The 27,956-nt window shown below is 35.2% G+C and overlaps 1 protein-coding gene across 2 annotated transcripts in view; it reads left to right on the plus strand.

Moving 5' to 3' along the window:
- LOC114054295 (ubiquitin-conjugating enzyme E2 variant 2) overlaps positions 1-26,803 on the plus strand; it is a 47,730-nt gene extending 20,927 nt beyond the window's left edge. The window contains exons 2-4 of one of the 2 annotated variants that reach the window (XM_027877498.1): positions 11,782-11,930; positions 18,090-18,215; positions 24,375-26,803. In XM_027877498.1, the coding sequence (XP_027733299.1) occupies positions 11,782-11,930; positions 18,090-18,215; positions 24,375-24,521 (422 nt within the window). In that variant the 3' untranslated portion in view covers positions 24,522-26,803. The remainder of the gene's footprint in view (positions 1-11,781; positions 11,931-18,089; positions 18,216-24,374) is intronic. The other variant, XM_027877499.1, reaches the window with a different exon arrangement.
- The last annotated feature ends 1,153 nt before the right edge of the window (positions 26,804-27,956 follow it).

The following is a 27,956-nucleotide window of genomic DNA, read 5'->3' on the forward strand; positions in this document are numbered from 1 at the left end:
GCAGCTCTTTTCATGGTGACAAAATACTGGAAATTGTGGGGATGGCTAACAATTGGGGAATGACTGAACAGGATATGATATATGAATGTAATGGAATACTGTTGTGCAATAAGAAGTGATAGATTTCAGAAAAACCTGGAAAGACTTGTGTGAACTGATGCAAAGTGAAATGAGCAGAACCAGGAAAACATTGTACACAGTTTTATATTTTAAAATAAAATTTTATTAGAACAATTGCAACAGAGATTTTATGTGGTGCTTTCATCACTTTGCACTGCTGCTCTTTGCATTATGAGTTGCCATGATGGAGTTATAACTTAGTAACATTTCAAATGCTCTGCATATCACTGTACCAGGATATTTCTTTTTTCTTACTTTTTTAAGAAGAGAAAAAAAAAGTTTAGTTAGCTATTACTGAAGACTTGATAATGTTTCTTAATGAATTCAACCTAAAAAAATCACAAGGCCAAACATACTTATATGTGAAACTTAGACTGCAGTAGATTTGGCAGTAACGTCACAAGTGATGTTGAACAACACTTCCCATTCTGTCAAAAGTTAAAACAAGCAAGTTCTCCATTCCCACACAAATTTATGTATCTGATGATACATTTTCTGAGCTGAGACCATAGTTACAGCAGTGTTTTTCAGACCGGTATGCAAGTACAAAAAATTTCTGTTTTTAAAAATTCATTTAACTATGCAATTTAGGAGCTTCTACCTATCCTCCCATTGGAAATGATTAATCTGCAATGTAATGACATGCCAAGAAGCAAATATCAAGAGAAGAATTAAATAGAATTCTGTGAATGCCTTCTGAACAGTGAAATGCACCATTAAAATCATGTATTTATGCATTGATGTTGATATTAGGCTGTACTTTTAATTTTCAGAGATGGTATGTGTAAAACCACATTACAGAATAGCATTAACAGATAAACATTTTTTGATGATAAGTAATACTAACTTTGAACTTCAATTAAGCAAAATGTTACCTTAATAAAAAATTCTATTTTTCTTATTACATCTTTATTACAAAAAAATTGTACTTAACTATTCTATTCTTATGTTTTGAATTTTGTCAATAAAAATGTGTAAATTTGCTTTCTTTCTTGTTATATACTTGATTTTGCCTCTTGGCCTATAAGGCCTAAAATATTTGCTGTCTAGCTTTTTACAGAAAAAGTTTGTTGATGCCTGTTTTAGCCTGTTAAGATTTTTAAAATCCTGATTGTCACCCACTGTATTAAGTATTCTTTCCGGATTTGTGTTGTCTGTAAATTTGATAAGCATGCTACATATATACTTCACCAAATCATTCTTGGAATGATTCTTTGGAAACTTTGCAAGGGCTTTAGCTTGTGCTGGAGATTTCTGCCTCAGTGAAAACCCTGTATCCAGGAGTGGATTGGCTATAAGAGAAACTATGGACCTTTACCTGCCCTGTGGAAGAGGAAAGGAATATTATTCTGCTATTCTTTCAAGGCTAAACACTGACATGTTCAAAATCAAATTCATCATTTTTCCTAAACTCATTTTGTAATGTTTTTGTCCAGGACATCATTATCCTTCTAATCATTTAGATGTGTAACCCAAATCATCCAGAATTCTTATGCTTCCTCTTGCTACTATTTGCATTTGCTAAGTCTTCTCCATTCTTTGTGCAACTGCTATCCCATTCATTTGTTTCTCTCCACTCAACTGCTATTACCCTCATCAAATCAAGTCCTCATCAATTTTTTCCTGTTGCTTAATTGGTCCCTTTGTATTCACTTCGTTATGTCATTTATCTTCCACTGAGCTACCAAAATAATAGTCCTTGTAGCCTTTCTCCACCCAGAAAGCTTCAGTAACTGTTTCCTCTGGGATAAAATATAAATTCCTTTGGTATCTATATTCACAATCTGGCTTTAACCTGTTTTGCCCGACTTCTTTCCTCACACTATACTTGTTATTCCCTTTACAGGGAACAGAATCTTCCACCTCTGTATCTTTAAAATTTCTAAAAAAATTAAAAATTTTTTACAACCAACAAAAATTGGCTTTTCCTTTCACTCTCACTGAGGAAGAAAGAAAAATGAAAACTTTGTTTCAAACGTGTATTGTCAAATAAAATAAATTCTCACATTAGCAAGGTCCAAAAAAAAGTTTCAGTTTGCCTTCTAAGCCCATCACCTCCCTTAGGAGGTGGGTCTCCTGCATTGATCAGAGTTCCTAAGTCTTTCAAAGTTGTCTTCACAGTTTTGGCCTTACTGCATAAATTGTACTCCTAGTTCTGTTCAAGACTTCCTAGATTTCTCTGAAACCATTTCTTTATCATTTCTTATGGCATACCAGTATTCCCTCATACTCATATACCATATCTTTTTCAGCCATTCCTCAATAGATGGGCACCCCATTAGTTTCCATTTCTTTGCCATGACAAAAAGAACTCCTATACATATTTTTGTACATGTGTTTTCTTTTACACTTTTTTTGATCTTTTGGGTATAGACCTCTTATTGGTATTTCTGGATCAAAGGGTATGCATGATTTACATTACTTTTTGGGCCTAATTCCAAATTGCTTTCCAGAAGGTCTTGGCTAGTTCTCTTCTCTACTAATATTGCATTTATTTACCTGTTTTCCCATACTTGCTCCAACGTTTGCCATTTTTCTTTATCAACTTTGCCAATCTGATGGTTTTGAGGTTGAACCTTAGACTTGTTTTAATCTGTTTCTCTAATTACTAGCAATTTTGAGTATTTTCTTTTTTTTTTTTTAGGCAGTTGAGGTTAAGTGACTTGCCCAGGGTCACACAGCTAGTAAATGTATAGTGTTTGGTCTGAGGTCGGATTTGAACTCAGGTCCTCCCGACTTAAGGGCTGGTGCTCTATCCACTGCGCCACCTAGCTGCCTCTAGAATATTTTTTTCATATGGCTTATGGTTAGCCTGAATTTCTTCCTCTGAAAACTGCCTGTTTCATATCCTGACTGTTTATCAATTGAGGAATGGCTCTTATTCTTACAAATTTGAATGAGTGCTACATATAGATCTTAGAAATGATATCTGAGAGATGCTGCAGATATTTTCCCCCCATTTTCCTGCTTCTCTTCTAATTTTAGTTACTTTGGTTTTATTTGCGCATTCAGAGTCATGACTGTTAATTGTGTATTTCCCTCCATCCTAGTCTTACAGTTTTCCTTCTCTTTGTTTCCTGCTCCCCTCTTTTTAAAGAATAGGGTGGTGAATGAGGAAGGATGAGTTTAATATCATTTAGTGAAATCTGCTTTTGTTTCCTCGTGCCTCCTTCTCTTTCCCTCACTTAGACCCAAATCATAGGTTCTTAACCTTTTTGCTTTTTGGTGAGGCAATCTGGGTTAAGTACTTGCCCAGGGTCACACAGCTAGTAAGTGTCAAGTGTCTGAGGTCAGATTTGAACTCAGGTCTTCCTGATCCCAAGGCCACAACTCTATCCACCAGCACCACCTAACTGCTCCCACTTATCCTTTCTTTTAAACATCTTTGAGAATCCACCCTTTTTAATTTGTTTAGAACTAATAATCCCTTCCTTAATCTCCCCTCTCCCATTTCCCTTTTTATCCTTTTTCTCTTTGTTCCCCTGTTGAATGAATTGTATTTATGTACCCAAGTCTGTTTGTATTCTTCTCTTTTAATTTTTTCTTTTCTTAAAAAATATTTATTTTTTGTTTTCAACATTTACTTTTATAAGATTTTGAGTTCTAAATTTTCCCTCTCTCCCCCCCCAGATGGCATGCAGTCAGATACAGGCTACACATGTACAGTCATATTAAATATATTTCCACATTAGTCATGTTGTGAAAGAAGAATCAGAACAAAAGAAAAAACCATGAGAAAGAAAAAACAAAAAAAAGAGAAAATAGTATGCTTCAATCTGTATTCAGATTCCATAGTTCTTTCTCTGGATATGGATAGCATTTTCCATACTGAGTCTTTTGGAATTATTTTAGATCATTGCTGTCTTAGATCATTGCATTGCTGAGAAGAGCCAAGTATGTCCAAGTTATTTATTGCATATTCTTCCTTTTTGAAAAAAAAAAAAAAGGTTTTTATTTTTTTTAACCAGTTCAAAAGAGAGTGAGGTTCAAGTGCCTGCTGGGTGTTCACTAGTTTGTATAGTCTTCTACTTAGTCACTCTGATTATGTGAGATAATTTTCCCCATCTTTCTTCTCCCTTCCTCTCCCTTTTATCTTATAATTTTTCATTCTTCTCTTAAGATCATCTAGACATAACAGAAACACTTCCAGGCCCTCCCTCTCATTAGATTTTCTCAGTTGACCTTTGATAACAGTAGAATCCTGAGGGGACACATTATCTATCCATATTAGAATATATGCATTTTATTCTTGTCCCTGATAATTGTTCCCTGATGTTTACTTTTTTGTGTTTCTCTTGACTCCTGTGTTTGTATTTCACAATTTCTATAGAGCTCTGATCTTTTTGTCAGGAATGCCTGGAAGTCCTCTATTTCATTCAAGGTCCATTTATTCCCTTGTAGCATTATACTCAGGTTTTTGTTTCGTTGTTTTTTTTTCTTTTTGGCAAATTATTCTTGGTTGTAAGCCTATTTTTTTTGCTTTTTGGAATATCATGTTCTGAGTTCTCTGTTCCTTTATAGCAGTAGCTGCAAAATTGTGTGTGATTCTGACTGGCTCCTTGCTTCTTTCTTCCTGGCTGCATGGAAATGTGCAGAATTTTTCTTTGACCTGTAAGCTCTGGATTTTGGGCATAATGTTCCTGGGGTTTTTCATTTTGGGGTTTCAGGAGGTGATTACTTTTATTTCTGCTTTGCCTTTTACCGCTTTAATTCCTGAATTTCCTTACATTAGAATATTTTCTTAATATTCTAATGTACCCTGACTCCTGCCCCCCTTTAAAAAAGAAACACCATGTATGTTTTTTTGGGGGGGGTATAAGGCATATCCATCCAGAGTTGTATTTCAGTAATGGATTTCATCCCACCTAATCCCTTTGACACTTGTGTGATTAAATTTGTTTATTTGCCTTAGGCTTTCAAATTATGCATTTGTGTAGATATCTAGAGTTTTATGCTTGGTCCCTTAAATTTTGTTTTCTGAAAATATCTACAGTGTCTTCCTTTCAAGATTCTACATATTTTGGATAATGCTCCAGGTCACCCTCCTCATCTGGGTAATTTTAATGAAAATGTAAAAGTGGTCCACCTTCTCTCTAACACTACTTAATTGTTACAACCTATACAGCTTTGGATGCATTGGCATTGCGAGAAGTCCTACAGTGTTTACCATGCAGTGCAGAATATTGCTAGGGTATGGGAAGATGTAACAGAAACATGTGTGAAGAGAATTTGGAAAAAGTTCATTCCAGTTTTCATCGGTTTGACAAGGATTAAATGTTGGAAGAAGTGAGTAACAAGATTATAAAATTAGCACAAGAATTGGAACTAGAAGTAGATGAGAATGATGTGAAGGAGTTGATTGAGTCTCTTGGAGAACTGTTGATTGAATATCTGATTGAACTGTAACTGTAAAGATTGCAGAAGAAGAAAGGGAAGCTTTGGAACTGAGATTGACAGAAGCATTTTATCATTTGAGTGAATTTTTTTCTTGTATTGAAAGGTTGAATCCAAATACTTCAAGATTTTTAAAAGTTCAAAGAGTGTTTGAAGATAATATTGCTTGCTGTACTTAGATATATGAGAGGAAAAAGAGAGCCACTGTTTAAACATCTCTCAAAAGCTTCATAAACAAAGTTGTACAGCCAGCCATCAATGATAAAGGCTAGGTACTGTGGATGGGGAAAGGATAACATACTGTACACCTCCATCAACTTTACTGTATGGTACTGTGCATGCTTTATCATTATCTTTACCTTTCATTTCATAATTCTGTTTATCATGGTACAGTATTTAATATGTTTGCGTTTTAGTACAATATATGATTTGTGTAAAGGTATTATTTTGTGCATGCCTTTGTTATATAGGCTAAGTGGGTGGGTAAGGGCAAATTCGAATTAGTAAAAATTGCTTTCTGTGTGTGTGTGTTAAATAAGAAATCATTAACAGAAGGAAGGCGCTGGATTTAAGAGGAGTTGGGGAAGGCTTCCTATAGGGATTTTAGATGGACTTAAAGGAAGTCAGGGAAGTCAGTAGCAGAGTGGAGGAGGGAGAGTGTTCCAGGTATGGGGGACATCCAGAGAAAATGCCCAGAGCTGAGAAATGGAGTGGCTTGTTCTGAAACAATCAGGAGGGCAATGTCATTGGATTAAAGAGTATGTGTTTGGAGAGGAGTAAAGTGTAAGAAGACTGGAACAGTAGGAGGGGGCTAAGTTATAAAGGGTTTTGATTTTTTTTTGGAGGAGGGCTGGGCAGTGAGATTAAGGGACTTGCCCAGGATCACACAGGTAGTAGCTGGTAAGTATCTGAGGCCGAATCTGACTCCAAGGCCGGTGCTCTATCCACTGTGCCGCCTACCTGCTCCTATAAAGGGTTTTGAAAGCAGAACTGATCATATTGCATTTATTCCTGGTGATGATAGGAAGCCACTAGATTTTATTGAGTAGGAAAGAGGTGACATGACTGGACTTGGCATTTTAGGAAAATCACTCAAGCTGCTGAATGGAGGGTGGTTTGGAGTGGGGAGAGACTTGAGGCAGGCTGACTCACCAGCAGGCTATTGCAATAATCAGGGCATGAGCTGATAAGGCCTGTCCTAGTTTGGTGAGTTAGAGGAGAGAGGTGGGTACATCAAAGAGATCTTTCAAAGGTGAAATCACAGGCTTGGTCAACAGAGGGTTTGAGAGATTTTGAGGAATGCAGGATGAGGACTGAGGGACTGGGAGGATGGTGTTGTCTTATGCAGTAATAGGGAAAATGCTGGTGGAGGGGGTGGGGAAAGGGTGTTTTGATAATGAAATACCATAGCGATTTCCTCCTTTAACTTGTTAATTTCTGAGTGAACCAGAAACTCTTATTTAATTTTGTCAATCTAGCATTGAGCATGGAGGAAAAACAATTCTATATATCGCTTTGGTTCGTTTATGTATTTTTTTCCTAGTTCTTTGTGTATGTATACCTCCTTTGTTTAAGGTATACCTTCTTACTAGAGTGCATGTGCTATGTGGGACTGGGCTTAGCTATTAATAGTTAGCTATTAATAATGTTCTACACATAGTTGATGCTTAATAAATATTTGTTGACTTTAATTAAGTTTTATTTAACAAAAATCATGGTTGACTGAAAGCCCAAACTAGTTTTCTATTCCTATGGACTCTTTTTTTTTTAATTAATTTATTTTGATTTATCAACAATCACTTCCACAAGCTTTTGAGTTTTAAATTTTTCTCCCACTCCCCAGGATGGCCTGCAGTCTGATATAGGCTATACATATACATAACTATTAAACATATTTTCACATTAGTGATGTTGTAAGGAAGAATTAGAACCAATAGGAGTAACCACAAGAAAGAGAAAACAAAATAAAACAAAAAAAATAACAAATAGTGTTCTTCAATCTCCATTCACACTCTATAGTTCTTTCTTTGGATGTGGATAGAATTTTCCATCATGAGGCCTTTGGAGATGTCTTATATCTTTGCATTGCTGAGAAGGGCTAAGTCTGTCAAAGTTAGTCATCAAACAACGTGGCTGTTATTGTATACAGTGTTCTGCTGGTTCTGCTCACTTCACTCAGCCTCTAAGTCTTTCCAGGTTTTCTGAAGTCCACCTGCTCATAGTTTCTTATAGCACAGTAGTATTCCATTACATTCATATACCATAACTTGTTCAGCCATTCCCCAATTGATGGCCATCCTCTCAATTTCCCATTTTTTGCCACCACGAAAAGCTGCTATAAATATTTTTGTACGTGTGGGTCCTTTTCCCATTTGTATGATCTCTTTGAGATACAGCCTTAGAAGTGCTATTGCTGGGTTGAAGGGTATGCACATTTTTATAGCCCTTTGGGCATAGTTCCAAATTGCTCTCCAAAATGGTTGCATCATTTCACAACTCCACCAACAATGCATTAGTGTTTCAATTTTCCCACATCTCCAACATTTATCATTTTCCTGTTTTGTCATGTTGGCCAGTCTGATAGGTGTGATGTTATACCTCAGAGTTGTTTTGATTTGCATTTCTTTAATCAATAGTGATTGAGAATTTTTTCATATGACTATAGATACATTCCTTTTAAAGAAGCTTTTTATATCTGTTATTTTGAATATTTTACTCTTTTGTGTAGCTGGTCTGTGTATAAGCAGCCTTATTTACTGCAGCTTAAATTAGTTTTGATTTGGATTGGTTTAGAAATGTCTCAAGTTCGATTTGTATGTAAGTATACAGTAGAAGTATTTATTATTAAGATAGTAAAATAGGATTAAGATTAGTAAGTAGAACAGAATTACAGTTAGTAAGTCCCAATAGGTAACAATAACATACTCAGTTGGTATCAAATCTTGTCACAATTAATCATCGCCACTGGGGAAACCATCTACGTATGTATCACATGGGCTGGGGAGTCCCGGTTTTCAGCTTCCAGAGTCCCAATGGGAAAATCCTGGGCTACCTGTCTGCACCTCAGGGGAGACTCCAGAGGTGAAGTTGGGGCTACCTGCTTTTAGTAGTTCCTTTTAACAGAAGGCAGTTTGCTAAAAAATACGTCATCTATGGGAAAGGAGCTGCTCTCAAAACTATCCTTGAGAGTATTCCTGTTTATGAATATCCAGTTCCTGGAGGGGTGACCAACCCCTCTTGGGAGCATATACTGTAAACTGTCCTTCCACATCTAGCTAGGAATAAGATTAACATGAAAAAAAAGTCAGGGTCAAATTGCAGGCATACTGAGTGAGGTCAGAACGTCGTTTTTGAATTCAGTCATCACAGTTTGTTAAACTTGTTCGTAATATTTTTGTAATTTCAGCTAAAAAGATTCAAATTATAATGAAATATTGAATCAGATACTAATAGATAATGTGTACTAGTCATTTGATGCAGGTCTTGCTTAGCATAACTGATTTTATGTGATGCATTAATATCTCTGTACTCATATCTCATTGTACTTTGATCCTTGGTGATCTCATCAATTTGTATAGGTTCCATTAGGAGCTCCTTGCAGATGGGGTATTTTAACCTTTTCCTAACTTTTTTCTCAGATTTTCACCTCATCAGGATAAAAACAATATATTACTTATTGAATAAAAAGTTTAACGTTCCCTTTTTGTGACAACCCTGTGTGTTTGACTAAATGAAGGTATTTGTACCTTTAATGTTATTGGTATTGGATTTTCCCTCATTTAACAAATATTTATTTAATGCCTGCTAATTGCAGGACATTGTGCTAGGTCACAGGATTGGACAAATGTTCTGTGAAGTTTGGATTTAGTCAGAGGGCTGCACTTGAGGACCTAGAGGGCCATGTGTGGCCTCAAGGCCACAGGTTCCCCACTCCTATGCAAGGAGTTGGGGATACTAGTACAAAGGATGTTTGCAATCCCTGTTTGCAAAGAGCTTACATTTTTTTTTATTAATTTATTTAGATTTATCAACAGTCATTTCCATAAGCTTGAGTTTTAGATTTTTCTCCCCCTCCCTCCCCAAGACGTCCTGCAATCTGATGTAAGCTATACATATACATTCCTATTAAACGTATTCACATTAGTCATATTGTAAAGAAGAATTAGAACCGATATAAAGAACCACAAGAAAGGAAACAAAACACAACAGAAGAAAAAAAATAGCAAATAGTATGCTTTGATCTGCATTCAAACTTCATAGTTCTTTCTTTGGATGTGAATAGCATTTTCCATCATGAGGCCTGTGGAGATGTCTTATATCCTTGCATTGCTGAGAAGGGCTAAGTCTGTCAAAGAGAAAAATCCATGGGGGGCGGGACACTAATAAAGAGTTGGGCAGCTAGGTGGCATACCAGATAGAGCACTGGATTTGGAATCAGAAAGACTTATATTCATGAATTCAAATCTGGCCTCAGACACTTACTAGCTCTGTAACCCTGGGCAAGTTGCTTAATCCTGTTTGCCTTAGTTTCCTCATCTATAAAATGAGCTGGAGAAAGAAATGGCAAACCACTCCAGTATATCTGCCAGGAAAACTCCAAAATGGGGTCATGGAGAGACAGACATAGTTGAAATGATGGAACAACAACAATAAAAAGCCAACTTTTTGACCACATGATTTTGAACAAACCTCTGGTTTTGATTTTGTCTTCTAAATTTATACACATGAACAACTCAGTAAAGCAAAGAGTTTTTCAGTGTACTTGCATGTTGGTGAAACTTTTTTGGGGGGGGCGCATACCTTATGCTACTTTGGAACCCTAAGATTTTATAGAACACGGCTTAAGAAATGCTGGTATATTTTAAAACTGATAAACCGAAAAACCTCCATTCAGAATCTACTGGATAGCTGAGAGTTTATTGTAAGGCAATTTGTCCTGCAGTGCCACCCTCATATTTCTTTGTCCTGTGCCTTTTATCATAGATTTCTAGAGTTAGATGGATCTTGTCCAGCTGCCTACCTATTAGAGCAATACCCTATACAGTATCCAACTTTCATTCGTACTCTGCCACAATACATCTACTGACCATCTAACTCTACCTATCATAAAAGGTAGTCCATTCAGTTTTTGATAGTTGTAAAAGCTGTCCCTTAGGTTGAGCTGCAATCTGTCTTAGAATTTCCATCAATTGGTACAAGAGATGCCTTCTGGAACTGTGAAGAATACAGTGAAGCCAACTTCCATGTAACAGTTCAACCCTTCTGAATTTTTGTTTTTGTAAAGTGTATCTGCCTTTGCTCATAAAGTTGTTATGAAAGTCAAAATAAGATTCCTGAGCAATTCAGGTGTATTGTATTAGTAATTAATTTTTTTAATAGCAGCATGTTAATTTAATTTTATTTTTTTTAGGCAGTTGGGGTTAAGTGACTTGCCCAGGGTCACAGAGCTAGTAAGTGTCAAGTGTTTGGTTTGAGGCTGGATTTGAACTCAGGTCCTCCTGACTTCAGGGCTGATGCTCTATCTACTGCGCCACCTAGCTGCCCCTCAGCATGTTAATTTTAGAGAAAATTTATAATAACCTGGAGCTGCAGTGTTTCTTTATGCTAATATAGTACATTAGTTATGGGGGGAAGTGTACCCCAATATATGGGATGGCTAGGTGGCATATTGGATAGAGTGCCCTGCCCCTGGAGTCAGGAAGACTCCTCTTCTTGAGTTCAAATCTTGCCTCAAGACACTTACTAGCTCTGTGACACGGGGCGAGTCACTTAACCCTGTCTGCTTCAGTTTCCTCATCTTTGGAACATAATTTTACTATTTTAGATAGTAGAAATTTTTTTCTTTGATATTTTATTTGCCATACTTAAGATTTGATAGGGAATACTAGATTATGAATACGTGCCCTGATTATGATAATTCTTCCTATGGGAAAATACAGCGTAATTTATGATAATCTGCTTTATGGTGTTTTCAGACCTACATTGTTTGGTAAAAAGTACTATCAATATATTACTCCAAAATCTGTAGCTAGGATATAATAGCTGGGAAATTAAAAAATATATAAAGGCAGTAATATTCAACATGGTCCTTTTTGTAGTACTTAGGAGCAATTGTAAGAGTTTTTCCTTTCCTTGGAGAAGAATTTAAACATTCATTACTAAAAAAAAAAAAATGTGACAATTGTTTCACTCACCAAAAGTTAAATTGGAATGTATGTGGATATTCAATAATTGTGAGCTTTTTACATTTCCATTTCCTTTGTGTAGGAGTTAAAGTTCCACGTAATTTTCGCTTGTTAGAAGAACTTGAAGAAGGCCAGAAAGGAGTAGGCGATGGTACAGTTAGCTGGGGACTTGAAGATGATGAAGATATGACACTTACAAGGTGGACAGGCATGATTATTGGGCCACCAAGGGTCAGTCTCCCAAGTTTTTTCTGTTAATACTGATCTTAACTAATAAATGACTTGTTGAAAAATGTTAGTATAAGAAATGATCACTGTTAACCATAATTTAAAAATGTTTCCTATGTACTAATGTTTAATCTAGATTTGCAAATTCATTTGCAATCAAAAGGTACTTCAGAGTATTTTGCCATTATTTCAGTCATATTGCATAGTAAAGGTATATCCTTATGTCTCTTTCAAGGTTATCAATTCTTTTTTTCCTGGATTGAAGCAGCACATTCCTCATTTCAAGGAATTCCCTCACTGAGGGTTAGTCGTTATTTTTTGAAACCTATGATAAAATTCTCTTTGGTTTGATAAATTCAGCACTGATTCAGACTTTTCCTTCATTTGGTCTACTTATTTTCGTATCGAGAGGGGCATGGTATAGTGGATAGGGAAGCTGGCCTTGAATTCTGGAAGTCTTAGGTTCAGCTTCCTCTTCTTACATATATTGACTGTGTGACCCTGGAAAAGTCACTTAATATCTCCATGCCCCAGGCAGTTTCTGTGAGGTTTGAACTCAGAGAAATATGTACTGTTCTGCATTGGTACAAGAAATTCCTCACTGGGGAGTTTTCTACATTAATGAAATCATGGGTCTGCTAAAAGTAAATTTTCTTTTTACACAGTGGCTGCTACATTATCAGGCTACTAATACAACTCTGTGTATATTCACTAATCAATGATAGTGGTACCATCCTATATAGGTTCTTAAAATTATAATCTCCAGTGAAGAAGTATCAATTTTACCAAAGAAAAGAAGAATATCTGGCCTAGACTATGTATACTAAAAGAGGGTAGAAGAGCACAGGCTTGGAAAAAAGCAGACCTTATCAAAAAAACATGTCTAAGAGAGATCGTTTATAACTATCAACTTCTATGCCTGCTATCCTAGAGATTGCTTGAAGAGTCTAACAGTAGGACAACTTGTCATTTCCTTTGGTTGTTGTCAATTGGTGAATAAGCATTTATAAAGACCCTGCTATGTACCAGGAATTTTGTTAAGCCTTGTTACATCAAGCAAGGCATAAAACAAGGAAAACGTATGCTTGCCAAATGTGTTTCACGCCACTGTCATGAAGCTGGTTTGATGGAAGGTTTAGAGGAAAGAGGAATTCCCTGTAGTTGGTGAGGGTCCTGTAATGTTCTTTTTTGAGGATGTTGTGCTGATTTTATCAAGCCCCAGAACATTGCAGAGCCACTTAAATAAGATCCATAATTACTTATAAAAGTTTGACCTAACTATGCATGCAGAAAAAAACAGTGAATGAATATTGCCAGGTTGTGCTATGCAGTTGGATGGACAATCCATAGAGTTTATCCATAAGTACCTATATGTCAGAAACTGTTTATGGGTAAGCTGAGCTTAAAAGTAAATAGGAGCAATGAGAATGGGCTAGATTACTTTTGGGAAATTACACACTTAAAATGACCCTAAGTTTCTTTCTGAAATAGAGAGTCATCTTTTTAATACCACAGTTTCTAAAGAGTTTAACGTCGAGAGCCATTCAAAAGGCAGTAGAGAGGCACATGAGTGAACATAAGGAGGCTGTAGTACATTATAATGAATTGTACAGGAGAAGATTTGTAAAGAATGTCATCAGAAGAATCTATGATCAATAGAGGAGGACAAAGGAGTAATTGTTGGACAGGCCATGTGTTCCATTGGGTGTTTACTCATGTGATATCAAGAGAGCTAAATGAATGTCAGCAGCAAGTTGGGTGGAACTCCTGTTGAGAATTTATTGAAGGATAGGGCAAAAGTCACACAGGATAAACGAGAATAAATAGCTTGTAGTTTTATGTTGGACTACTCCATCAGTGAGATCACAGGTCCTTTTGAGAAATAAATCATAATATAGCATATTAAAAGTATATTTTAGCTATTTTTGCCTGTTAACACAGTATTCACAAGGAAACTAGGATAGGTTAAATAACAATGTTAATTTCATGGAAGGAATATTTTATTGTTATTTGTCAGTTTTTATTTTGCTATGCTTGTGCATGTTTAAAAGTTATCAGCTTTTAAAACAACTTTTCACAATAGGTGTTAAGAAAAATCACCTATAAGTTCTAGCAAAGAATATTATTTTTCATATGTTTCTTTATCAACTTTGCTACACAGTACATATTTAGTGCATATTGAGTTTGTTGAAGATAATGACTTAGGACACTTGCTTTAGTTTGTAATTTAATTAGTATGAAATTAATTTTCTAGTTAATGGTAGTTAAATGTAAAAGATTTTTACAGTAAAATCCACTAGAAATAACACTTTAAAGTATATTTGCTTCATTTTGCTAAATCCACTGGTTCTAGTACTCTTCCGTCATTCCTGTGGATTCAAATCAATTAACATTTGTGTAACTTAGGAGGAGGAGTTAGAATTAGAGGAAGCCTTAGAAATTATCTAGTTCAATCCCCTCATTTTACAGTTGAGGAAATTAAGGCCCTTTTGCATAGCTAGTAAGTAGCAGAGCTGGGATTTGTATCCAAGTCCTCAGACTTCAGATTTATTGCTTTTTTTTCCACTCGCATAATTTTCTCACTGTCCTAAGACAATCTGCTGCCATCAGGATAAAATCCTTTTATTTTGCTTTTGGTTCTTTTAGGCATCAGGGAAAGCTGCAGTGTTTGAATTATGGTCAAAACATGTATCAGATTAACCAAAGATGCCAATGGAGTGCAAGCTCTGGCAGGTTCTACCAATCTGGAAAGGCTGAGAGTATGGGCCCGGCGACAGACTGTCGCCTGAGGACCAGCCTCGCTCAGTTCGGAGAGAGGCTCATCACCAAAAGGCTGGCCACCAGGTGATGAATTTTTTTTGGTCACAACTCATGAGACTATCTACAGAGGTGTGCATGGGTTGTGATCTGCTTTGGGAGAGGGAGTTACTTAGGTTGAGGAAATCACATTTTGAAGAAAGCAAAAGATATGCCATAGTGCCTTTATCCCCTCTCTTCACATCTCATATTCTGATAATTGTGAGGAATTATAGATTGATTTCCAAATATCTACAACTATATCAATGGTGTTCCAAAATCAGTCTGTTACCTCATTACCACTTTTAAAAAAATGCATGCCATTGTCTTTTAAGCCTTTCATAAAACATAAAATTATATAAATGTGAGATATTATTATTTTCAAGTAAATATGCTGAATTTTTAAAAATGCATACTTGAGGAGGAACCAGAAAGTGAGTATATATGTGAAACCTAATTTTTAATTCTTTTTGTCAGGTAAGTTAAATGGTATGAATTTCCACCCTTTTCCTCTTCCAGGTTCGTATTTTGTGAAATAGGCATATATAGCTGCTTCTTTTCTCCTTAATCCTTTGACTTAGTTTATATTATTCTTCCATTCTTTCCCTTTCCTTCCTGGGAGTTTTCATAATTTTTGGTGCTCTTGTTCTTCAGACATCCTTTATGTTTCTATCTTTGACTCATTCTGCTTCTGCAGTGCTATTTGTGTGTATTTGTGCAAGCTTATTTAACCCCTGATTCAACTAGATTACCAACTAAACATTAGATTGCCAAATAGTACTCAAAATCCAGACAACACTTAGAACAATGTTTGCGTTGGTATATTCAATGTATTTAGGCTTCCAAACTTGGAATATCAGGATTATATCTTCTTTTCTTGTAGTTGTGGCATTGGAAATATGGATTCTTACCATTTTCTTCTTGGTGTTAAAAGAAATTCTCTTAGCTTCAAACTACTAGGATTGACTCCCATGGTTGGGGGATGGCTGAGTTTCCTGTGGTCGGCTTTACAGGCGAGGTGGAAGGACTAAAGGGAATAGGACAGGATTCTCTTTGAAGGGGAAATGAAGGGTGAAAGAGGGGATAGCAGATTGGATTGGTTCGAGAGCCAGGTGAAAGCAAGGGGTGGTAGGATGATAGCATCCATGGCCTGAAGTGGAAGGACAGCAAACATTAAAGGTAAACATAAGATACTTGGAGTTGGGACAGTGAGAAGGAGCAAAGATACAGAATCTGCCCTAGTGGTAAAATTCATTGGGAAAGGATTGGTTCTAGTTAGAGGATGGTAAAAAATATTGGGGCAAGGATAGCATTAATGGAAGAGGGGTAGAAGGAAACAGGTAGTATTCTCCATTGCAGGGGGAATGTGTGTGGGGTAAAAGACAGCAGGACAGAGGCAGCTCTGTTGATGAGGACAGGGAAAGTAGGGGGAGGGAAAGAAAAATAACCAGGTTAGTGGGGTAGGTGTTCCCAAGGAAACATTAATAAGTTGTGGACTGCTTGTGTTTCTGAGGGATGTTAAACTTGTGATGCACTCTGTTCCATATAATTTTCTAAGACACCCCATTCTTATTCACTTTTCTGCTTTATAGCCATTTCTCATCTTGTTTTTCCTTCCTTCTTTTCTTCCTTCCTTCCTTCTTCCTCCTTCCTCTCTTTCAATCTCTGTCCATTCATCCATCCAATATTTTACTGTCTCTATTTCACAGTAGCTTAGCAATAATTTTAATTCTTCATATCATGCTTCTTAACCTTTTCAATGTATTGAAACAATTTTCTTAAAATTCTGTACCTGCCTATGTCTCTACCTTTTTTGTATAAAACATATATGCTACCCTCCACATACTTTCTTCTAATGACTTATCTGCAGGTAGTAGTTAATTGGTCCAAATTTAAGTCACCAGGAGGAATGTAACATAGAAAAAAAGTCTTTGAACTGGCTAGCTAAGTCATGAACAATTTAGAAAACTGGTATATCAGCAACATTAATTATTAAAGAAATACTAGGTAGTGATAAATCTTGCATTTATGTCTCTAAGTGCAAATAGGTAATTTAGTAAAACAAACTGAATGCATATATCAATAGAAATATGAAAAACAACATGAAATAATTTTGATCCTATATTGTGAAAAATTATTGAATTACATGTTTGAACAACTGTGGCTAAAAATCTGTTATGTGACTATTCTAAGTTGTTTCTATAGATCAGGGTTTCCCATATAAACTTGAACTTTTTTATCTTGAAATATATGATTGGAACCCATTAATATTGATTTGAGGAGTGTTGGGTATGGGATAACATAGGAATAAAGGGATTACTAGGGACATTTTGAAGCAAAAAATTAAAGCCTCTTTTAATGTGTGTTATAAACATGATACATAATTTGGTATATCATAGGAAAGGTATTGCTAATTGCCATTTTTTTCATGGTACTTCTAATAATGGTCATGAGAAATAGCTAGATTTCTGCAATGCATAATTTGGGAAATGCTTATGTAGACCATTCTGGAATGGATGCTGATAGTGTTAACTACTACCGTGAGATTGGGAATCAATGCTGTAGTATATAGAGGCCCCATTGTGTAATTTTATGCTGTAGGATTTGTTCCATTAAGGCACTTTCCCCTTCTCCCCAGCAGTTCACTTTCCCTGGATTCTTAATATGCAGGTTGTATCTGTATATAACTCTCACCGGTATATAATAAAAATAGATCATATTTACATAATACTTTAAACATCTGACCTGTGAGGGATATAATCCAGGTCTTCTTATCCGACTTTGACCAAGGAAGAAACTGAAGCTCACTGAGGTTGTGACTTGCCTTTGGTAGGGTCACTTAATAAATGTCCAGCCAATACTTGAACTTATGTCTTCTGACTTCAAGGTCAGTTCTCATTTCACTATACCATGATTGGTATCTTCATTCAATTCTTTCATGCATGAAGCCTTTGATAGAAGTTACTTTTAATATTTTATGTGAGATCCAACAGGGCTGATTTTATAGCAAAATGCTAAATTTTATCTTCAGTTTCACTGAACCTTGTTTTAAAGAGTATTACTGATGCTAAAATAACATATTTTAGAGGAGGAGTTGCTTCTAGAATTATTTGTTTTTGACTGTAATTTATAAGACAGTTACTCTCATTTTCCTATTATTACATTGATAATTTTAACTGTGGAAATTTAATAGTCAAAAGACAAATTCAACCATCTTCTCTAACACCTTCCAAAATCATGAGCCATAAAACAACATATTCAGTGCATTTATTTTGGTATCTTTTAAATAAGATTATTTTAAAGTTTTGTCATTTAAAATATCATTAGTTCTTAATAAGCTATTGATCTTTTTTTTTTGCCTTCCAGACAAACTATGAAAACAGAATATACAGTCTGAAAGTAGAGTGTGGATCTAAATACCCAGAAGGACCTCCAACAATTAGATTTGTAACAAAAATTAATATGAATGGGATAAATAATTCCAATGGAATGGTAAGTTGAAATTATCTCTGCCAAACTCCACTAAAGAAGCTCTTAATAGAGTTCTAGAGGAAAAAGACTCTTAAACTTATAGCAGAAAATTTCTTGATTGGTATTAAAAAAAAATCTTGTTTCTTGTTTTCTTTGCATGAGCTTAGCTCCTCTTACAGACTTCTCTTATACCAACAGAAATTAGGTATTTTGGTGAAACTTCCTTTTTTTTTTTTTAAACTTAGACTTTTATTCAATCTTATAGTAACCTTTGCTCATTTAGCTCTATTCAATGGATTGGGGAAGGGAATAAGCATTTACTAAGTACCTACAATATGCCAGACACAGTGTTGAGCACTTTACAAGTATCTTATTTGATCAAGGCAAGACACTTATTTTTCCCTTGAAAGTTGTATTAGTCTGAATGTAGACTGCACAGTTTTCCAAATCTGACTTGAATTAAATCCGAATGCATTAGTTTATCTGTTGTATGCATATAAATCTACACACACGCATGCACACACACACTTCTCTCGTCTCCTTTTTTTCCCTTACCTATACCAAAGACATAGTGTGTCCTGAATTTTGTAACTGATATTCAGATCTGTTTAGTGTTTTCTTTTATTTAGAAATATAAATGTTCTTATTATTGGTATTACATTTATAGGGAACTTATATTTAACCATAAGATGGCAGAAAGCTGACTCTGTAGCTAGGAAGACTTTGGACCAACACATTTAAATAAAAGACTCTGTGACCCTGGGCAAACCATTGAATCTCTCAGTGCTCTAGTTTACTTATAAGGCTATAGGTTGCAGAAAGCCAACCTCCACTAGTAGAAGTCACCTCATTTGGCATTTAATACCATTTGTTTTGGTAGTAAGTTGGTTCTCTTATTAATTTTAGGTGACCACTTGGCTCTTTGGCTTGTGATCTTATCCAGATATTGGAAATGATTGAATTTCTTAGGAATGAGGAAGTTAGCTATATAATATTTGAATGTCAACAGAGCAGCTTAATACTGAAAACTTGGGATACAAATGAAGAGAATAAGTAGAATCTTAATTACATCTTCTTAAAAAGCATGATAAATGGTGACCAATTTTTTAATGTCCTGATAATCACTTGGTGCTTATTAATTTAACAATAAGTATATCTAGCATCTTCTGTAATGGTTTTTTTCCTCATTTTAATGTTTACTAGATCATGTTTTGAGACAAAAAAAATGCTTGAAAACCCCCATTAAAGGGTCTAGGAAAGTAATATGTTATAGGGTTGGGGAAGGAGAAGGATGAAAGGGTGGGTGTGGTAAAGTCTGCATTTAAAAAAATAATAGAAGAAATGTTTTAGTTAAATGGAAACTGCCCAGCTTTATATTCTCAATTGTTAAATTGTTAGTGTTTCTAAGGAATTGATAATAGTAATCTGAGTTTGGATGAGGAGAGTAGTAATTTTTAAGCATTTTGCAAATATGTGTGGAGCATTATTCTAGCTTATGAAATATATTCAGCCATTCTTGATCTTATCATGCTTCTAATTCTTTATAAATATTATTTTCTTAATGGAGGCTTAGCTGCTTTTGCTGCATAGCACAGAACCTTGAACAAAGTAAGCACCTAATAGTTGTTTGTTGAAGTAAACTCAACTGTTAATTCTGTTGTAGTTTGAGGCAAGGTTTATCCTTCACATCTGGTATTTTAAAAAATAATCTTGTAAAAGAACCTTGCCTTGATTAGTAGAACGGATGTATCTATCTACCATCACTGCAGTTATCTCTCACCTCTCTTTTTACTGAAACCATATGGAATAAATTATTTTGCATTATATTTGTGTGAAAGAAGGTTCTTAAAATTGTGATTGAAATATCCTTAGAAAAGGCTTTGGAAATAAGTTTTTTCTCCACTTTATTTTCCATGTGTACTTATATAATGGTGTTATGGATAAGTCTTATTATTATTTATGTATCTGTATTTACAGGATGAGAAGCAGGGTGCCATAGTAAATTGATAGGCCTTGGAGCCCAGGAACACCTGGGTTCATGTCCATACTGATGACCAAGGGCAGGTCTCTTAAAACCTCCATTGACTCAGCCTTTAAGACTGTAAGTTAGAGCAGGCCTGCAGACTGAAAAATGTAGAGGAAAACATCCTTTGTATGTAGAGGAAATTCTTTGACCTGCTGTAAGCAACCTTTGGGCTGTAAGCAGCTGCAAGTTCTGCAGGCCTGAGTTAGAGATAAATTGCAGATAAATTGATGGAATAAGCTTCCATATAGGAATAGCATTTAGCTATGGATATATTTGTTCAGACCTATGATGTATGTGAGTTTACATGTGTTTGTATATTTTAGAAGCGACTGTTACTGGAAATGTAAGTACTTCTCAAGTGTCCCTGGAGAGTGGCTTTGAAAGAGCAGTTGTTTTTGAGAAATTTGAGGTTTTGAGAAATTTGATTGGGGCTTCCCTTTGAAGCCAAGGCTAAGAATTAAGGATTAGAATTTGAGATTTATAACCCAAACAGATTGTGCTCCACCCTCTGAAATAATTTCAGTCTGTGTTTAGAGGCATCAGATAGCTTTCAAAAATCAGGAGTATTAATCATTTCTAATTCTGAATCAGTTAACCTCTCAACCACTGTTATCTAGCCAAATCAGTTTATTTTAATTGAAATTAAATGAGCATAGATATTTTAACTATAACAACTCCGTAAAGTTTTCACACCATAAGAATAACCTAGTTAAAACATAACCATGGAGGAGAACAGCATCGCTGGAGGAGTGTAGGAAGAAGCAGTGCAGTCCAGCCTTTTCACAGAGTTCTAAGAAGACTGCCAGACTGAGGAGTGGTCCTGAAGTCTAAGGAGAAACTAACTCCCTGGGCCTTAGTTTCCTCATCTGTAAAAAGAGGGTTGGTTTTGATGGTCCCTGGGGTCCTTGAGGATCAAATGAGAATGAATCAGGTATCTTATAAAATGTAAATGTTCATATAAGTCTAAGTTATCATTATGAAGAGAGCATCGTAAAAAGAAGGTTTGAACAAGGCCTGTCCTCACAGAGTCTTCGTCTTGTGGATCCTGGAGGCTGTTTCATAGGATCATAGGTCTAGAGCTGGCCAGGACCCCAGGGACCATCAAAACCAACCCTCTCTTTTTACATATGAGGAAACTAAGGCCCAGGGATGCCATGTTAGGATTATTATCTCCTTTTTACTAGTGGGTGAAGTGACGTTCTTAAGATCACATAGCTAATAAATAACAGAGCCAGGATTTGAACCTAGTTTCTTCACCTTTATGTCCTTTTCTTTGCATTCTACACTGCACTTTGAAACCTCGCAGTAAGCAAATGAGGAATGTCTGTTGAATTGGATTAATAACTTTACCTGTAGTACAGAGTTTAACCATGTTAACCATTTGTTTTTAATCTTTGTATACCTTATGCTTAAAACATGCCTAATAGTAGGTGCTTAACTGAATATTTGAACTTAACTTTATTGTCTTCTGCTATGGTTCTTTGAAAATGAAACAAATTGTTGGCATTTAGGGTTGTGTATATGGGAGGTTGAATTCTTTTTTTTTCTTTGATAGTAATTAAACTTCTATTTTCACATTTCCTGTTGATGCTGCTTCGTTGTATAATTGTATATTTTTGAGTACACCTGGGCACCTAATTATTAGCTTCTGATGTTGCATTTTGCACCAGTAGATTTGTAATGTGCCTTTAAAATAATATCGGTCTGTGTTTATGAAGAGAAAGTAGGCAAAAATATTTCTTATGGGGATGTTATCATTGTAAAATATAAATTAGAGAGTTCAAATTGCTGTGGGATCTTAACTTTGGAGGATTATTGTGTATTATCAACTGATGAACTGCAGGTTGTGTTCTGACATGATATTTATTTTTCCATAATCATCCTCCCCATCCTTCACTCTCACCAAAATCTTTATTGAGAGTTTATGGATATTCTTGTGGAGTTTGTTTGGTATTTCACAGGATTTGCAATCACTTATATTTATTTAACTGCTATTATACAGCTGCAAGTATTTGTTTCTTTTTTAGAAATATCTTGGGTTTCTCTCCATTAATTTTATAAACTCCATCCAGGTATAGAGACTGTTTACAATAGTTTAATAAGATTGCATTATAAACGTGCTATATTATATAGCATTCTCCTAATTTTTAGTAACTCAAGAAAAATTCCACAGAGAATCTCTATTCTTAGACAATTCCCAGTTACTGCCTTTGTTATGCAGAATGTATTGCATTAATTGTGGACAATGGAAATGATAATAGAGTATTTTCCAATATATAAAAAAGATTGTCTCTAAAACAGAATCTACTATATGCTAGAAATGAAAGGGACATTAGCGATCTTTTAGTCTAATACTCTCATGTTATAGATAAGGAAGATTAGATCCAACAAGGTGAAAGGGGCTTGCCCGATGTGATTCATTTTATCTCATTGTTTTCCATTATAAAATGAAATAATTATACCTTGATAACAGTGTATGTGTTTATCTGTATCTTGGTATAGGGAATGGTAAAGGAGAGAAAAACAGTGAATCTTCCTTGTTTTTCTGGTCTGGTAAAACAACCCTATCCTGGTGTCATTTTCGTCTCTACCAGGCCTTGAATCAGTCTTCACCCCATTTCAATGATGTAAAATTCTGCCTTTGAATCCCTTGCTCATTGCATCTTGTAATATCTCCAGCATTGGAAAACTCACTATCTTCTTTCTCCCTGGTTTATTGAAGTGGCCAAATGGTGCGTAGACTACAGGATATTCCATTGGTCTACTGCAAATTTGTGTTAACTGACCCTAATTGGGCCCATTGCTTTAAAGCTTTCCTTTTAATAATCCCTTACTGATTCATATTTCTCAAAGTGGCTATTCCAAACTTCTTTATTCTCCAGTTCCCCAGTTCTACTTCCATTCAAAGCAGATGATTTCACATCATACTTACTGAGAAAGTCAAGGTCATCTGCCATGAACTCTCACCACTCCTCTCTTCTAAGCCCTTTTATGTTTTCATGTCCTCTTCTTCCTTCCCTTGTGCCTCGAAGGATGAGGTAGTTTTATTCCTTGCTAAAATCCATGCCTCCCACATTATTCTCTGTGACTTTGCTCCATCAGTCACTGCATATCTCTTTTTAATGTTCAACTCCCTCTACTGGCTCCTTCCTGTTTGTTTAAAATATACTAATTGTCCCCCATTCTAAAAAACCTCCCCTGCACTCTTGTACCTCTTACCATTCTCTACCTCTTCTCCCGCTTTCAGTGCCAAAATTGTTGAAAGAGTAGTCAACACAACTTAGGTCATTCAACTCCTTGTTGAACTACCTTCTTTGTTTTTGAGGAAGTCCTTTTGTATGAGTATGTGTGTTTTTTGATTTGCCCTGTCCTTGACTTGATTGTTTTCTCTTTATATATTTTCTTCCTTTACAATTTCATTGATTCTCACAGCTTTCATTATCACCTCCATGACATGTCTTCTAAATCTCCATCTCTAGTCCTGACTTCTGCAGAGCTCTGGTCATTTATCTGCCATGTTTCTAACATGTTCAAAACTGAATCTAACTGTTCTCTCAACTGGTCCATATCACTCCATCTCTACAAGATTATCAGTCATGAGAGACTTCATGAAATGCTCTGATTAAATTTAAGTGCTCATCTACAGCATTATATTTTAATAACTTTTTTTAATGAAAAAAGAATTGATGTTAGTTTGGAATCTTGTCCCACTCTCATTTTACAGGTAATGCTAGCTCATAATTATAGAATACTTACAGGTTTTCGGAGTGCTGTCTTTCTTTACAGTAATCCAGGTTTATGTGTTTTTCCCATTTTACAGATAAGAAAACTAAAGTTTTGAGATTATGATTTTTCCCCCCAAGGCAACATAGTTAAATGTAGTAAGGAAGAACCAGGACTTGGATTTAAGTTTAATATGTTATGCTGCCTTTCTCTTTACAGATGAGGAAACTGAGGCCCAGAGAGGGTAATCAACTTGCCCAGAGTCATATAACTTACAGCTGGGGCTAGCCACCCAGGTCTTCTGATTTTGGGTCCAGGAAAGATTGAAAGTGAAATTTTAGACTTAGAAAGTTATGCTTAAAATGATTTATTCATCTTTACAGGTATAGTATTTTATATACATCATTTATTTTTGGTCTTTTTTCTTCTAGGTGGATGCACGGTGCATACCAGTGTTAGCAAAATGGCAAAATTGTTATAGCATTAAAGTTGTACTTCAAGAGCTAAGGCGTCTAATGATGTCCAAAGAAAACATGAAGCTTCCACAACCTCCAGAAGGACAAACATACAGCAATTAATTTTAACAAATTTCAAACTTATCTAAACCAACAACCTTCTACTCATGTTAATGTCTTGATTAAATCTCACAGTGCAAAACCCACACATTAAAAGAATTCCAGCTGATATACATGACCTGGACATTTGTAAGAATATATTTAATATATGTACACCCATTATGTTTTTGGGCACAATGGGAAGAAAAATGCAGCACAATTTTTTTTTTCTCTTATCAAGGCACTATCATTTAAGCATAAACCTGGAGTACTCCAAATGCAATTCAGGTTTTACAAGATGAAAGCATGACAAAGAAGTGTCAGATTGCTGTGGAGTAATGTGTGTTTCAGAAATCTAATTTCTCAAGAAAGAAAATTATAAATGGCATGCTTGATCCATCTTGCTTAGTGAAAGAGCTGCAATTTAAATTGTTTAAAGTAGCAGGTACAATAAATACTGTTGCTAATTTTGTTTAATTTTTGAAAAGGTGTGGGTACCGACTACTAGTAGTAACAAAGAGTATGTTCAGGATTGTTTTGATACCTGTATTTATAAAAAGGGGGGAGGGATTGAGGGAGGGAGATGGATTTCTGTTTAAAGCAGCTCCTGTGTGTTACATGTAACAGACATGGTAAATACTTGTTTACAGTCTTTGTTCTGATAAACCATGAATTTAAGTTTTAAGTGAAAAAACAAAGGAAATAGGTGTATGGATATGTGATTCTGAGATTAAAGTTAGTCTTAAAATGTAAATAAAATGTGGAAAGTATCCTCAGAGGTTGTGCCATTTCTATGATATTGCTGTATTATATGTACAATAACTTGCCGAAGTAGCTGAAATCAGAATTATTGTATCTTGTTGATCTCTTTTGTTTGTTCCCCTATTTTTGTATACTAGTTAGTTGGACCTTTGGATATTATTGCTAAGGAGCAATTACATAATTGGTTTTAGCCCGTCTTTGCGAGAATAGAAATCCCTTCTATCGTGTTTTAAAAACCTCATAGTTTTTAATCACACCAGAATTTTCAGCACCTGTCTCTTACACTCCTGTTTTCACATGCTGTTTTAGTTCTTTTAAAACCCTTTTTTCTTTAACATTTTTCTGTGAAACTTTAGGTTCCCACTAAAACACTTAGTTACACGGAAGTATATAAGCATGTCTCTTCTTTTGACTATATTGTCAGCCCTGACTGCTTATGGTACAATGCCTTTAACTAGAATGAATTTATACCATGTGTTGCCCAACATATTTCCAAATCATATTTTCATTTTCTGTGGTTTTAATAATGGTTTTCACATTAGCAATCTATGTGTACCATGTAGTATGTTGAAATGATTTGGAATCATCAGTTGAGTTTATAGCTCTGCACTACCTTTCTTTCATCAGATTATGTAGTTCATCAGTGTAAAAGATACTACTTTGGCTAAATTGATGTATTTTAATATGCTTCTAACTCATTAACTTTAAAATTATTCACAAGGAAGTTTAAAATGTTACTAAATACACACATAGACACCACTACTTATGTAAAAAATGTTTTGGAATAGTTATTACTGATTTTAAAATACATTCTACTTTTAAAATGTTAACTTTTAAATGGTTGGGAAAGAAAGGAAATTGATGTGCATTACCATAAAACTTTGTAAGGTGTTCAGGGAACTCTGGCAGTCTCAATCAGTGTGCCTGTGATAAGTGCTTTTTCTCTGTGAGAGACTCTTGCCCTACATGGAAGCTAGTAAAGTGTAGTAGTGGGAATATTAATTATTTACTCTGGGAACTATGTATTACTTTAAATCATCTGTATGCTGTTAAATTCTTTATATACTGGTGAGGCTGAGAAACTCTGGAACTGTTCTCTTGTGTTCCTTCCTCTCATGCCCACAATTGTGTTCAAGTGTTGGTTTTCCAGCTATATGTTGTCTAAGTTAACTCTGCAACTTATATTTGTCATTAATTTTGGGGGACTATGGATTTCTGCAGAAACTTGCATGCCAATTAACAGATTTAGGAAGCAGAATCCATTTTTGCATGCTACAATTGAGCTGTATGTAGCAGTCAAAGCCATGTTGGTTGGTTATAGAAGGGGGATGATGTAGAACCACTCCTACGTAGAGTAACATCTAAACAGGGCAGTTTTTATGCAGTTTCCCCTTTGTCTCTCTTGAAAAGAGGCCAAGGTTCTAGGAGTGTATAGTCTTAAAATTTTTAAGTGAACTGTACAATTGCCTTAGATGATTGTTTAAGAGGTTAGTAAGTGAAACCCTTAAAGGGTGATCATATGCTAATAAAGGATTGTAAAACAACTTCTTGTTGTCCTATTAGGTCAGTGTTCTGCTTTCTGAATTGGTCATATATTAAACTCTTACCCCTGTGACCCAGCATATCTGAACTAAAGAGATTTATATTCATGGACATACCTGTGATTTTCCAATGTCTTGGAACAACCATTTGCAACCTTACAAATATCTGTGTAATGCCTTTGGGGTATGTTATAGGGCCTTCATCATGACATTAAAAAATATCTAATCAGTAGTTTGTGTGCTCAAAGAGTAGATTAGCTTGAGCCATGTGTATTCCAGTAGGTAATTTCATAAGAAAAATGTGGCATAAGGTACTTAAACTGATAAAAGTAAAAGTTCTTATTTTTTATGCATTTTATTGATAAATGAATATTTAATTTTACTTAAATACACTAATATTTCTTCTGTATAACAGAAGGAATAGCTGGAAAACACCAATACTGGTTGTAAAAGATTTTCCTATGTATGACTTGACAATTCTGATTGAGTGTATCAATCCAAAACATAAACACTTGATGTCATAGAATTTGGTTTAATAGGAAAATAAAGCTAATGTTCAAAAATTATTATATTTTTAAAGGACACAAGCAATAATGATAATACCTATTTAGCTTAAGGCTTTGTAAGCACTTAGGAAAACTGAAATTTTATTTCCCAAAACATCTTTTATAGACTCAAATGTTAGATATGTATAATTTTGTAAACCAGAGATAAGTCTAATAAATGCTTTATGTTGTAGAAAGATATAAAAGGCTAAAATTAGGAGTGGAATAGAATCGGTTGTACTCGATTAGTGTTCTACTTAGTTTATTTGAATTTTCGCTTGTTTTATTTTCTTAGATACCAAAATGTCAGACTATTTTTTGTTAAACATGTACATTTGTTTCAGGCATATGTTATAGTATTTTCACATTAGAATGGAATTCTAATACTTGACAATTTTTATTTTTATTTTTTATTTATGTCACCTTTCCCTAATCTCATTCTGTTCTTTAGTTAACAGGTAGCCATTACTTTTTCCAAATACTAGCTTGATGGAGTTTTTTTTGTTTTGTTTTGTTTTGTCATTTTCTTTTTTATTTGAAGAGTTCTTCTTTCTGGGTTTAAAAGTGTGTGTGTGTGTGTGTGTGTGTGTGTGTGTGTGTGTGTGTGTGTG

Source organism: Vombatus ursinus, unplaced genomic scaffold, assembly GCF_900497805.2.
Source record: "Vombatus ursinus unplaced genomic scaffold, bare-nosed wombat genome assembly UNPS02014812.1, whole genome shotgun sequence".
Lineage (NCBI taxonomy): Eukaryota > Metazoa > Chordata > Mammalia > Diprotodontia > Vombatidae > Vombatus > Vombatus ursinus.